The sequence below is a fragment of the Malaclemys terrapin genome, chromosome 10 (assembly GCF_027887155.1).
Source record: "Malaclemys terrapin pileata isolate rMalTer1 chromosome 10, rMalTer1.hap1, whole genome shotgun sequence".
Lineage (NCBI taxonomy): Eukaryota > Metazoa > Chordata > Testudines > Emydidae > Malaclemys > Malaclemys terrapin.
Genome location: NC_071514.1, coordinates 52,584,866 through 52,598,339, shown reverse-complemented (window position 1 = coordinate 52,598,339; position 13,474 = coordinate 52,584,866). Strand labels below are relative to the sequence as shown.

Here is a 13,474-nt window from a genome sequence, read left to right as displayed (position 1 = left end):
GCCCGTTAATGTGCTAAATCACCAAAGGGAGAGTTTATCTCATACCCTTTGGATGTAGACACTCCACTGACGACATGACTCAGCAGGATATTCCTCAACACCATAGCCAACTATGAGATAAAGAAGTAAAATGACTTATGCCCTCATGAAACTTCTGTATAAATGTGCTGGCCCTTCCTTTCATTTGTTTGTTTTGTATGGCAGTCCGATTGTGATGAAGATGGGGAGCTGTTCATCTTCCAGCGAGATCTACCCAATCTGATTCCTGACTTGTCGGAAGAACTGACAGATCTTTCTCCAGGAGACCCAGACATGCAGGTTACTGACTGTACTACTGCAGCCATATTTTCTGTGGTTGTTGGCAGTACAGCTGCTTAATATTACAGTACAGATTTAGGTTGCACTGCGTGATATAAGTGCCTGGGCCCTTTTTCTCATCTTGGGTCTGCATCTCTCTCTCTATTCCTCATCTATTTTTGTAGTCTCACTTTGTCTCTCTATTCTTGGGATCTGGGCCCTTTTCTTTGCCCCACCTTCTTGCAGTTCCTCTGGTTATCTCCTTACTCTCTGCCCACTGTCTGTTGGGAGGGTGGGTCCTTTCTTTAGCTGCTTGTAGTGTGGATCCTCACTCTCCCTCCCAAAGGACCTGGCTCTCTTTCTTCCCCTCACTGGCCTGGTCCCGCTCTCTCCCAAGGAGCCCTTCAGTATCCCCAAAATCAAATGAGCCTGGTTTTGAATGAGTTACTGCTCGATGCTGATGCTGGCAGTAGTAGCTGACAGGTGGAGATGCAGGCAGCAGAGTACTTGTCAGGAATTGTGATATATGCATTGCAGGAGACACTGATTTGTTAAGTAGAACACTGAGTCTATGAACCTTTCTACAATAGATAATTGTTCCACAGCCACTGACCAGCTCCTACCCATAGGATGATCTGTGAAGCCATATATCATCCAAGCATTAACAGTAAGGCTATGCAGCAGGTTAACTTGCAAGCCTTTCACTGTGTAAAATATCTCCAATCACCATACTCCATACACAGAAACTAGAGAGGAAATAGTTAGGGTGGGTATATCAAGAAGTAATTGTATGATGTTAAAATCTGGGCATAGAACTGTTCACAGATAAAGGGATTACTTTGCACCTGGAGTGATGAAACTGGCTGATTATAGAAAGCTATCTGGGGAGCAGGCCAGCGCTGGTATTTTGGCCTTGGGACACCAGCTTCTTGTATCACCTTTCTTATTGATCTGGGATCTGTATGTAAGCAATAACCCAGGATAACAAGGCACAGGGCTAAATGGGTTTCAGGTGCATCCAGCACTTCCTAAAGTTACTGTTTTTACAAAATGAATCTCATTCTGTTTTGTAACAAATCTCAGGGGTGAGACCTGACCCAGGCAGTTACTAGATGCCCACTCAATTTGAACCTCCATCAGCTAATCAGTTCTACTTGGTTTATTGTATGTCTCTTTATTGCTTTGGTGAGGGGAATGATTGTCTCTTCTGAGGTGCATTTTCTGTATCTGTAGCAAATATTAGAATCTGTGGGACACTCCAGAGAGACCTGCAATGGAGACCTAGAAAGTTCAAATCTTCAGAAAGAAATGGATGTTACCCAAGCTGTGGGAAGAGAAAATGTACCATTGGTAAGAGATCAGACACATGCTTTTGCTAACCTGACTGAAGAAACTTCAAGCCAACAGAGAGCAGTCCTTGCAGATCCTACAGATCAAACTCTCAGAGGGAAAGAACTGGGCAATGAAAAAGACAGGGAAACAGAAGGCTTTTGGACTAATAAAGTAGTGTCTATGAAAGGGCCATATTTTGTAGATGCAAACAACAGTGAAGATAGACGAAAGATGATAGAAACAAAAATTCTCTCTAAGGTGACCTTAGAGGCACCGTCTGGATATGGAGGCAATTCAGAGCTAAAAACAAAATTACCATTGGAGACTATCAGTGACAATCTAGACCGAATCACTAAATCAGAAAATGAGCAAGGAGCCACTTCAGCTGAACACCCTCGAGGGCTGATGCTCTTTTCATTGCAGGTAGGTGGGGCAAATGGATAGTTTTCTGCAGTGATTGCTTAGGTGTCTAGCATGGTGGACAACACATTAGATGCGGAATGTTCATTGACAATAAGAGGACATGAATGTCCAATTCTGCACACACCATTTCATTATGAATTTATATTGCAGTAGCACCTAGGACCTCCAGTCATGGCCAGGGCCCCATTGTACTAGATGTTGTACAAACTCAGAACAAAAAAGCAGGTCCTGCCCTAAAGAGTTTACAGTCCAAGTAAGCCATGTTGGAAGTTAATCTCATTGATCAGAACAGGCACATCCAAGGACACCGAGCACAGAATCTCTGATGTGGATGCAATGTGTGGTGAACTTTCTAGCTGTCTGGTTGCAGAGAGTTCTGACATTGTAAAGAGAGGTATGTTTGTCATGGCCAGACAGTAGCACCAAGAGTGTTGAGAACTTCCCCATTTCTTTTACTGCGGTACCAGTTTTTGAAGCTTAATTAGTGGGGTCAGTGACCTGCTGCTGTCATGGAATTGCAGATGAAATATGATTGTCCGAGAGGAATTTTAATGTCAGTGGAACAGAAACTTCTTGTTTGGTGACTGCGAGAGAAATCAGACTGGGAGACGTGATCTTGGCTGCTGCTCTTCTGGTCTACCAGCTCCCCAGGATCAGTGTTGCACTCATGAGACAGCCACCTGTATGCTACAATAGAAAATTAACAGTTCTTTATTTCATAAATTAAAATACATTGCCTGGTGGCTAACTACCATGAGAACCTTTGGATTTCTGTTCAGAGCCTTCAGTGGGGTCAAAGTACAGATTCCCCAACACGCCACAAACTTTACAGGACAAATTTACAAAAATCAGTATCGAAACCGCACTCTCAAAACATAACCGTAACTGCATATGCACAGTATACACTAACTTGCATTTTTGTGCACTGAGCTGCCTAGCTGGAGCCAGCAATTCCCTGCTTAGACCTTATCCAAGCATTTTTGGGCTTAATTCTGATCTTAGCCATACCAGTGGCTCTCAGGAGTAGCTCCATTCAAGTCAATGGACCTAATTCTCTGTTCAGTATCCATTTTACACCAGTACAACCCATTGATGTCAGTAGAGTTACTTTTGATTTGCACCAGCGTAAGTGAAAGGAGAGTCAGGCTCAGTGGATTTTACCTTGGTGTAAGAGAGCAGAATCAGGCCCTTGTATACACAACTTATGCATAGGGCTGGCTCCAGGCACCAGCGCAGCAAGCAGGTGCTCGGGGCAGCCAATGGAAAGGGGCGGCACATCCCGCTCTTCGGCGGCAGATCCTTCCCTCCAAGAGGGACCGAGGGGCCTGCCGCCGAAGAATGAAGCGGTGGCAATAAAAGTGCCGATCGTGGCTTTTCTTTTTTTTTTTTTCCCCCGCCCCTGCTTCTTGGGGCGGCAAAAGTGTTGGAGCCAGCCCTGCTTATGCACATGTGTAATAGGGTGGTTTGCGTGTTAAGCGGTAGAAGCCTGGGATCAGCTGACCCTAGTTACTAAGGAGGCACACCTAAGCAGAGATCAACTGATTCCTCTGTAAACAGCAGCAGGAAGCTTGGAGATGGGGAAGTTGAGTGGAGTACAGAGGCTGCTGTGACTGTGAGCAAGTAGGCTCCACCAGAGAAATGTGAGACTACAGATATGAAAGGCCTGGGGGTGACCTGATAAGAGGGTAAACGGATGGACTTGAGAACTTCTCTTCTGAGTATTTAATTTAATAAATGAGAACCTGAGAAAGGCAAAAGGATTTGTGAGTTATTGAAGAAGGCCCTTGAGGGGAAAATTGAGGAAGGGCCATCCTGTTGCAGAGCTATCCCTGGCCACAAGGAGGTGTGCAGGAGGTGACTGTCTGTTTACAACCTGGTTTGAAAACAAGTCCCTATTTAATCGCCAGCTCCTAAAAGGTAGTTAAGTTCGTGCCTCACTTTAATCATGAGAAGCCCCATTGAAGTCAATGGAACTACTCATGCTTAAAATTAAATCTGTGCTTTGGTTTGGGGCCATAGTAACTCACTTAAAGAGGCATATCTAATAGACTGACTTTTTCACAAGTCATCTCTTTTATTATCAGTCAAATCCTGCAAACCCTTAGCTCCTTTGCTGCCGGGCCTTATAGGACACCCTATAGTAGTCTTTGCTCATGTGAGTAAGGATGTGCGGGAGTCGACCTGACAATATAATTATGTACATGATAGATCAGTGTTTATATTTATTTAGCATTATCATTTAAAAAGAAGCTGGTTGCCAATTACACCATAATTACAGCAAATATGTAAATTCAGAGCTTTCACTGAGATCCTTTGGTAAAACTGTATCAGTGCTGACATCTAACACAGTTCTCATTATAATAACCTCCATTGTCTGTCTGTCACTCCCTCTTGAGAGATGCTCCTCACTCTTTCCAGAGCAAGAATTCTCACTAGGAGCTGCTGAGCCATGACTAGCTTCATATCACTGACACAAGTTTCAGTTTGTAGCCATCATCAGACTTTTGTCCTTAACCAGACTTTTAGCAGCAACCTGCAATATTAGAATGAAGCTAATTAGTATGTGTGGTGTAATTGCAATGCAGTTACAATGTAACTGAAAGCCAACTTCCTTTTCAAAGTGAAATCAATATTTTTAAATAGTCATTGTCCTGATGCTATTATTTTTATGGGCTGGACAGATATGTTTTTACTAAAAAATGAAATTTGAAAATGTTTCAGTGGAGGAGAAAAATCAGTATGCAAGTTCTTTTTTGTTAAGTGCCTGATCCTGTTACTCATACAAAATAAGATTTAAATTAGTTGTTACCACTCCAGAAAGAGATCTTGGCGTCATTGTGGATAGTTCTCTGAAAACATCTACTCAGTGTGCAGGCTGTCAAAAAAGCTAACAGAATGTTAGGAACCATTAGGAAAGGGTAGATAAAATGACAGAAAATATCCTAATGTCACTATATAAATCCATGGTATGCCCACACCTTGAATACTGCATGCAGTTCTGGTCAGCCCATCTAAAAAAAGATGATTAGTATTAGAAAAGGTACAGAGAAGGGCAATAAAAATGATAGGGGTAAGGAACAGCTTCCATATGAGGAGAGATTAAAAAGACTGGGCCTTTTTAGCGTGGAAAAGAGATGCTGAAAAGGGTCGGATAGTGGTCTATAAAATCATGAAGGATATGGAGAAAGTGAATAAGGAAGTGTAATTTATCCCTTCACATTACACAAGACCTAGGGGTCACCTAATTAAATTAATAGGCAGCAGGTTTAAAACAAACAAGGAAGTGCAGTACTTCATACAACACACAGTCAACCTGTGGAATTCGTTGTCAGGGGATGTTGTGAAGGCCAAAACTATAACCGAATTCAAAACAGAATTAGATAAGTTCATGAAGGATAGGTCTATCAATGGCTATTAGCCAAGATGGTAAGGTATATAACCCCATGCTCTGGGTGTCCCTATCCTCTGATTGTCAGAAGCTGGGACTGGATAACGGGGGATGGATCACTCAATGATTGCCTGTTCTGTTCATTCCCTCTGAAGCACCTGGTATTGGCCACTGTCGGAAGACAGGATACTGGGCTAGATGGACCATTGGTCTGACACAGAATGGGCATTAGTATGTTCTTATGCCATAAACGAGTAACTGTATAAGGACAAAATTTTCAAAAATAGTTACCTAAGTTGGGTCTCCAAAATACTGACCTGGTTTTATAATTAGGGAGTAGTCAGCTTTTGGCTTCTTTTATATATTAGTTTAAATACAATTTAGTCTAGGATCCTGCAATTCATTATGCTCAAGTGGCACACATTGATATCAATAGGATGGATGCAGTGGTGTACCCATGTAGATCGTAATGAAGGATCCAGGCCTAGTGTCTTTACTTTAGGCGGGTATATTTTTAATTAATGTTGTGCCTTAAGTCACAGTCAGGACAGACGCCTTCTGTATGAAAAGCTCTCTGTAAATGACAAGTTATATAATAAAGCGAGCATTGTGGGCAGGTTGGGTATTTTGGTATTTGCATTTTTAAGCCCAGGGAAGGCTTTGAGAGGAGTCGGTAAATTCTGACATTTCCTGATATTTAGCCACCAGATGGTGTTTCTCCTCAGTATATAAAGTAAAGAGCTGTGAATGTTGAACTTCAGTGAACCACTGATATCCCATGAATTCCAGCGCAGACCCGGGATGGCTGTTTGCATGCTGGGAAACAACCTACTGTCTAGCAGCCCAGGAAAACACAAACCTGGTCTGAAGAAGGGGTATGTAAATATTTCGGCCCAGATCCTCATAGGTGTTTAGGCACCTTTGGGCTTTAGTGTTTGCTTGCCAAGCTGCAGGTCTCTACTTACAACTTCTGGGTGCATTGGTTGACCAGCACATTTGATCTAAGGTTGCAGTTGAAAACTCTCTCTCCTCACTGAAAAGGAGAGGAAGAGGATGGTGGTCTGCCTGGCCTGCTGCTTTGCTAACTTCCTCCTCTGGCTCCAAGTAGCTAGCTCCTCTCCAACCTGAACTGTGGGAAGAGTGCACATAGCTAATTATATTTGGTGATGAATAATTTGAGGTCATCCCAATTTCTTATTGGACAGCCAATTCTGAGACCCAGCTTGCTGCTGGCTGTGATGTAGAAATAATGTTTCTAGGTCAGGAACCCATCTGCCTTTAAGTAACGTAAAACAGGGAGAAAACCAAGGGAGGGGGCTACATGCCTCATCCTGAAAGTTGCTGAGGATCCACAGTTCCCTTTGAAATCAGTGGAAGTTACAAGTGCTCAGCACCTCTTAGGATCAGGCTCTGTATCCTTTCTCTTGGAAGAAAAGATGGCCTGATCCACCTGACTGTCTCTCCGCAGTCATGATTTTTTCCTAGTCTATTTTTATAGGGGTCAGTGATCCTGAAAGGAGGAGCCCCCTGCAGAAGTGGGTGTGTGAAGTGGGATAGATGCATTATCTGATAGGAAACATGGTGTTAATATTTCACTGAGACTTGGGCTGGATCTGGTGTTGCTGATGGACATGAGAGGGAATGAGGGACCAGGTGTTAGGAAGGGACTCCAGCATGTGATTAGCTGTTGGAACCGAGTTATAGGTTGGGGGACAGTAAGCAGAGGGGGATGTCATGTGGATATTAGAGGGATGGGTCTTGTATTTCTGACCTGAGGAGGTGCTGATTCAGTCCATATTACCGCATCCATCCCAGACTCAGCAGCTTCTTCAGATAGGGCAGGAAGCTCCTCCACTCTTATGTTGAGCATCAGTCTCTCCAGCTAGGCTCTCTTAGCACTTAGGCTGCACTTGGTCACATCAGATCTGTTCAGTCATCACAGTGGAATGCAGGCAATGGGAGGCACCAGGCAGTAGCTTCCCTCTTCTAGATAGCCATATCCAGTTTTGTAGGTCCATCCTGAAGAACCCATGTGTCCAGTGGAGTACAGGGTCTTCTTTTGGGGAATGACAGGAACATGACACTGGTGGAGTTCAGGAAGGCAGGTGTCCATATGCTGTTCATGCATTCAGGTACTTCTGCATGGTGAAGGTACTCAGGAGAACTTATCCCATAGAGTATAGGCCTTTGTGATTTTTATCTTTGTAATAACCTCTTGGGGATGAATTTTCCCTCACCATTGGTTTTATTCTTTCAGGATATCGAGAAGTGGGATCTAGACAAGATTCTTGAGGACCTGGAGGAGCAGAAAGACAGTAGAACTCACTCAGAGGAGCCTGCTCTTCCTTCAAAGGATCATAGTAACATTACAAAACCAATGTTAACTAGCTGAAACTGTGTAAAAACAATCCACTCAGAGTAGGGCACACCAGAACTGACATCTCTTCTCGCCTATGTCATTCTCTCTAACTTCCCCTTGCCTGTCTACATTGATGGTGCCTTGAACATCTATCCCTCTGCTTAACTTCTCCTGCACTTAAGAATTTTTATTTCTAACCTAAACTTTCCTTTACTGTGAGACCATTGCTTCTTAGCCGGCCATGTTCTGAGAATGAACAATTCCTTCCTTATTCGGTGTCAAAGGTACTGGGCCAGATGCAGCCCTGGTCTAAGCCTATTGATTGAAACAGAAACACACCAAGGCTGAATTTGTCCCACTGAGCCTATAGACTGGGGTCATGTCTCTGCTAACTTCTGCCCATCCCACGTGGGGCCATATTGCCTAGGAGTTGTGGTTATATATATGTGTTTTCAGGCAGCTGGACAGTGTGCAACACATTTCCTGGGGCACCTGCTGCTTTTTAAAGGAGAAGTAGTGTATCAATTATGACTTGCTCCTTCTTGCCCACTCCAGAACTACAGGATGGAGGTCTCTAGGAGCAACTGTGCAGTGTCATCCTTCAGCTTCCCACTTCCCCTGCAGTGCAACTTCAGCAGATCTGGGTAGATTTTAGCCTTTGGAAAGGAGTAGCATGAGCACCCAGCTAGCACCTTCTGTTCCCCATACATTAGCTGCCTAGGGAGATGGGAATTCCCTCTTGGGGCTATGGCATGCTGGAAGACATGGAAAACAGGCCCTCTTACTTAATACCCAGGCCCAAATTGGATCAGGTGTCTAAACTCTGAGAAGGTACCAGGCCCTATGCTTGGGGAGTAAAGGTGGGTAGTAGGCCCATGGGATACAGCTAAATACAATCAATTGGTAAGTGCCATTTAAACACTTAGTGTCACTGGAAATTGGAGTAGTTCTTTGAGTGATGTCCCTATGGGTGTTCCACTTTAGGTGTTTGTGCACCCCTGTGCTTGCAATCAGAGATTTATTGTAGCAGTGTCCGGCTGGGTCACACATACACGGTCGCCGTCTTGCACTGCTTCAGAGGATTAACTGGCACTGTGCGACCAGCCCTCCCTCAGTTCCTTCTCTACTGCGATTGGCTCGAGTTGGAGCAACTAGCAGCACCTCTCAGCTTTCTGAGTAGCATAGTTTCCCCTAGCTTTTAGGTTTTCTTCTAGTTAGATTAGTTATCTTTATTATTTTATCCCTGTCCTTTTGTTTTCTCAAAAGAAAAAAAAATTTCCTCATAGGACTGTAGGTTTCTGTTTTTACCACTGTAGCACAGTATTCATACCTCCCTTATGGGGAGAGTACGTTCCCTAAGGGGCATGCCTGGCTCCCCAGGGTTCAAATGCTGCCTTACCTGCAGGCTTTCTATATCTCTGTGTGTCCTGCGATATATGTGTCTCGCTGAGACAGCGAAGTGCTCTCACTGTCACAACCTCGAAGCCCACACCAAGAAGGCGAGAGATCTTCAACTTAAACTTCTCCTCATGGAGAAGTCTCTCCGTCCGGCGTCTGAGCCTGAGATACACACCCCTGGCCAGAGATCAGACTACAGCCTCTGACAAGGGCCCTTCTTCCACGGCCCAGGCTTCCGATCAACCCACCAAGGAGGCGGCAAAAAAACGGGGTACCACGACCCCGACTCTGGAGTTGGCTAAGAAAAGGCATTCCTCTAGCGGCAAACTCTCAGGACCAACTGCATCAACCATTCCAATGGCCGAAACAACAGGACCCTCTGGCACCATTGGTACCAAGAAAACGAAAGTTGCCAAGTGGCTGAGCTTGGACACAGGCACCAAGGGGAAAATGAAACCGCAGGCTGTGGTACCGCCAGAGATGACTAAACACTCAGCACCCCCACAGCTGATGGCACTGCCAAGTACAGACATTGCACACTCCAGTCACACATCGGCACTGACTGGCAGGTTTCAGCATCTGGTACCGATTCCTACTACACCGATGGCATCCGCTTTGCAACAATTCCTACACCAAAAAGACCTCACCGTTTCCTCTATACTGGAATCTCCCATCCTTGGCACCAACAGTTCTCACAGTACCTAGTCAACCCAGCTCTCCACCTATTTCTGCTCCACAATTCTCGAGCAAGGATGAAGATGGAGATGATACTGTCATACACTCTCCACAACATTCCTCCCCTGTGGCTGTTCCCACCACGCCTGCCCCTCCGTGCAAGACCTGCCTGGCGGACCTTCAGAACCAACCCTGGTATGGGCATCCCTGGATGCCGCCTGTGTCTTTCCCACCCCAATGGCCATTTTGGAGCCAATGGACAGCATATCCACCACCACAACATAGATCTGCCATCCTTCCCAGAGCTAGCACACAGCCAGTCCCCCTTATCAACAGCACAGGGACCACTTGAAACTTCAGAACAGGGGGCTGAAGAGGAAGAACAACTCCAGGCTGCTCTTGACTCTGCAGATTCAGCAGCAAGATCAATAGCGACCCTAGTGGTTATGAGGAAGGCTTCCTGGCTCCATCTGTCGGGATTCCCAAAACCAGTACAGTCGACAGTTGAAGACCTACTGTTCAAGGGATCCAAACTCTTTGCAGATGTAACAAGTGTAGCTGGGTCCCTCTAGTTTCTGCCCCTGCTGCACCCACAAACCAGCCAGAGACCTCTGCGTTGGTGCAATCACCCATGCTCTTTATTTCAGTCTACTTTCCCATCACCTTCTAGTTACAAACAACTTCAGTATCACAGCCCCAGGGACTGCTAACTCCTGCAGCCAGCAGGGAGGAGCTCCAACTCCCTGGCTTCTCCCTTTCCTTCTTTCCTGCTAGCTTTTATGTAGCCCTGGCTAACGTGGCCGGCAGCTGTTCCTCATTCGCCACTCACGCTTACTCAGCCAGCTCCAATTCCCCTTTCTTGATTGGAGCTGGTGTGATAGAGGCCTGGCTCAAAGTTTCTTAGTCAGCACCCTGCACACACCTCCCCCACTTATGAACTGCCAGGTTCGTCCTTCCTCATCCTCTCTGCCCCTTATCGGTAGGATTTGGCTCAGGGAGTCTCGCCCCTTCTTCTGGGTGATCCCCAGCATCCTTTTTGTGGGGTTCCTTCCTCCCCCTCCCCCCTGCAGAAAGTACACTGTGGGGGGTAGATGCCCCTATAGCTCTGCCACCACCCACAGATCTGCACACCAGTCGCACCCCTGTGGGCGTCCCTTCACCTTTATCTCCTTTTCTTCTGGTAGGGGGTCGGGCTCCATCACGACTTTCTCCAGGACACCCTGGGCCTCGGGTTCTCCCAAGACACCAAGTGGAGTCCACGTCTCCTCTCCTGGGAGTTGCATTGTGGGGAGCTCCAGTTGCCCCTTTTCTCCCACTAAGGGGCTTGGGCTGGCCATCTCCCCCACACCTCCTCCCTCTCTTTCTACCCTATCTGGGCTTTGTTGTCTAGGGTTTCAGTGTTCGCTTCTCCAAGGACCCTGCTCCTCTTCCTGACTAGGGCTTCTCTGTCTAGGGGTCTCCGTTCCCTTCTTTGGGGAACCTTTCCTTTTCCCTCCGGGGGGGAGGGCCCCAGTCCATACCCAACACAGTAGCAATTGTTTTAGGACTAGGGTGTCCATTATCTCCTAGGGGGAGCACGATCACACTCCCTCTGTGTCCCCCTACTCTGTATGCTCATTTATACTCACTCCTAACAGCTATGGCCTTTTGGAGCAACATGAAAAATAGTAGCAGGTGAAAGGTTAGTTTTCTTGATGCCAGCCTAGAACCAGCTTGTTAATTATCTTAAAAGAGAAACCTATTGGCCCAGTTGGTCCTTAACTGGTGTAAATCAACATAGCTCCATCAGCTTCCATGGAGCTATGACAACTCACACCACCAATTGCTCTGACACACTTTCTCTAAAGGCGCCTATTATAACAACGGCACATAACTGTCAGGTTACCATAACTTTAGAGTCTAGGGCGAATATATCCCCTCCACACTAACCAGGAGGTGATAGGTGCCACTCCTGCTGATAATATTTCTGTTACTTGAGGTTTTTACATTTCGTTGGGAATTTTAACTGGAATATTTTGTTAGCAGTGTTTCCCAAATGGTGGGTTGCAGGCCTACAGGTGGGGGGAGGCAGGGATTGGAAAACAAGCTCACCCCACGCTCCCCGCTTAGCAGCGGCTCCTGTCCTGCAGGACTGGGCATGGTTCCCTGCTCTGGGTGTTGTGACCTGGCACACAGTGCTGCTTAGGGGCATTTTAAAAATTTTAAAAAGTGTCAGAAACAATTAAAAAACAAAACCCTCTCCATTCCAAACTTTAAGGTGTCTGATTTTTTATTTTTATTTTTTTGAAAGATTGATTGAATCATTCTTGTGGGCCCTTAAGTTTCTGTACCGTCCAGCACCATTTGCAAGCGGGCAGATTTGCAAAGGTATTTAGGTGTTTAAAGATGCAGATAATCTCCCTAGGTGTCTAACAAGTACCTAAGTGTGAGTTAGGCACCTGTGTGAGTTAGGCGCCTAACTTCTATTGAAAGCAAATAAGAATTAGGCATCCGTTTCAGGTAGGTGCTTAGTGGGATTGAGAAAAGCACCTATCTGCTTCTTTATATGCCTAAGTACCTTGTAGATCTGGCCTAAGGTCTGCAAATGAACCATAAATTATTGTTCCTCCAAAAGGAATTTAGAAAAGGTACTTCTTATGCCATTGCAAAGCTAAAGCTTAGTAGGAAAGAAAATGGAGGCTCTGGTTACGTTAAATTGATATCCTTCTCAGGGTGAGGAGGAGGAAAAAGCATTTTGCCTGAATAACTGAACTAAAAATATGGGAAGAGGATAACTGTATAGGTCTATAATTTAAGATGTGACCCTTATCTGCATTGTTCATGACCTCAAACATGATTGTTCTGTAAGTGCTAGCATCCAGCTGCTTTAATACATACAGTGCTCTCTTGCTGTAAATAGAATCAGCAGAAATCTCAAGGTTAAGCATTTGGGGGACCCACTTGTCTGTTTCCACCCTCTCCAGACCTCTCAACCTAATGGTTTGTGCATTGATTAGACTTTGAGTTGTAGTTTTCATTGTGTCATTGCCCTTCACAGATGAAGAGAGCAGTTCAGACAAATTCAGTTTCTTCTGTTGCAGTTCCACTTGCATCTCAGGATCATTCCCTTTCTGTTCTTCATCATTAAACCTAAATCCAAAGAGAGGAGTCGCAGGGCTAGGCCACTGCACTTTGAAACCCAGGGCTGAAATCTCTGTTTGAAGATTCTGCAGTGAAGTTGTTATTTACATCACTTGGAAATAGCTGTGGAGGTGCCCTCCTGGGATTGCTAATGCAGAATCATTGAGTATGTCTAAACTGCATTGTAAACCCAGGTTTGTGGGACTAGGTGTTTCCAAGCCCATGCTTGAGTGTCCATACTGCATCGTAAAGCTGGGTTTACAATTGCTGGACCCGGTTCTCAGGCTTAGTGTGTAGTGTAGATATACCCTAAGTGTTTGTTTTAGTAGGTTACATTAGTACCCAATCATGGCAACAAAAAACAGCACACTTCCATCTGCCACTGGGCCAGAAGATTGCTCCACATACTGTCAGACTCAGACCCATCTTGGTGATCTATGTATTTGTGACATTCAGGGTTGATTATTGCAACTTACTAATAC

General features: G+C 45.3%; 1 protein-coding gene across 1 annotated transcript in view; it reads left to right on the top strand.

Moving 5' to 3' along the window:
• The window catches only part of DNAAF8 (dynein axonemal assembly factor 8), a 152,035-nt gene that overhangs the window by 5,890 nt on the left and 132,671 nt on the right, over positions 1-13,474 (top strand). Inside the window, exons 3-5 of the mRNA XM_054043183.1 lie at positions 205-318; positions 1,531-1,647; positions 7,698-7,800. Of these exons, the coding sequence (XP_053899158.1) occupies positions 205-318; positions 1,531-1,647; positions 7,698-7,800 (334 nt within the window). The remainder of the gene's footprint in view (positions 1-204; positions 319-1,530; positions 1,648-7,697; positions 7,801-13,474) is intronic.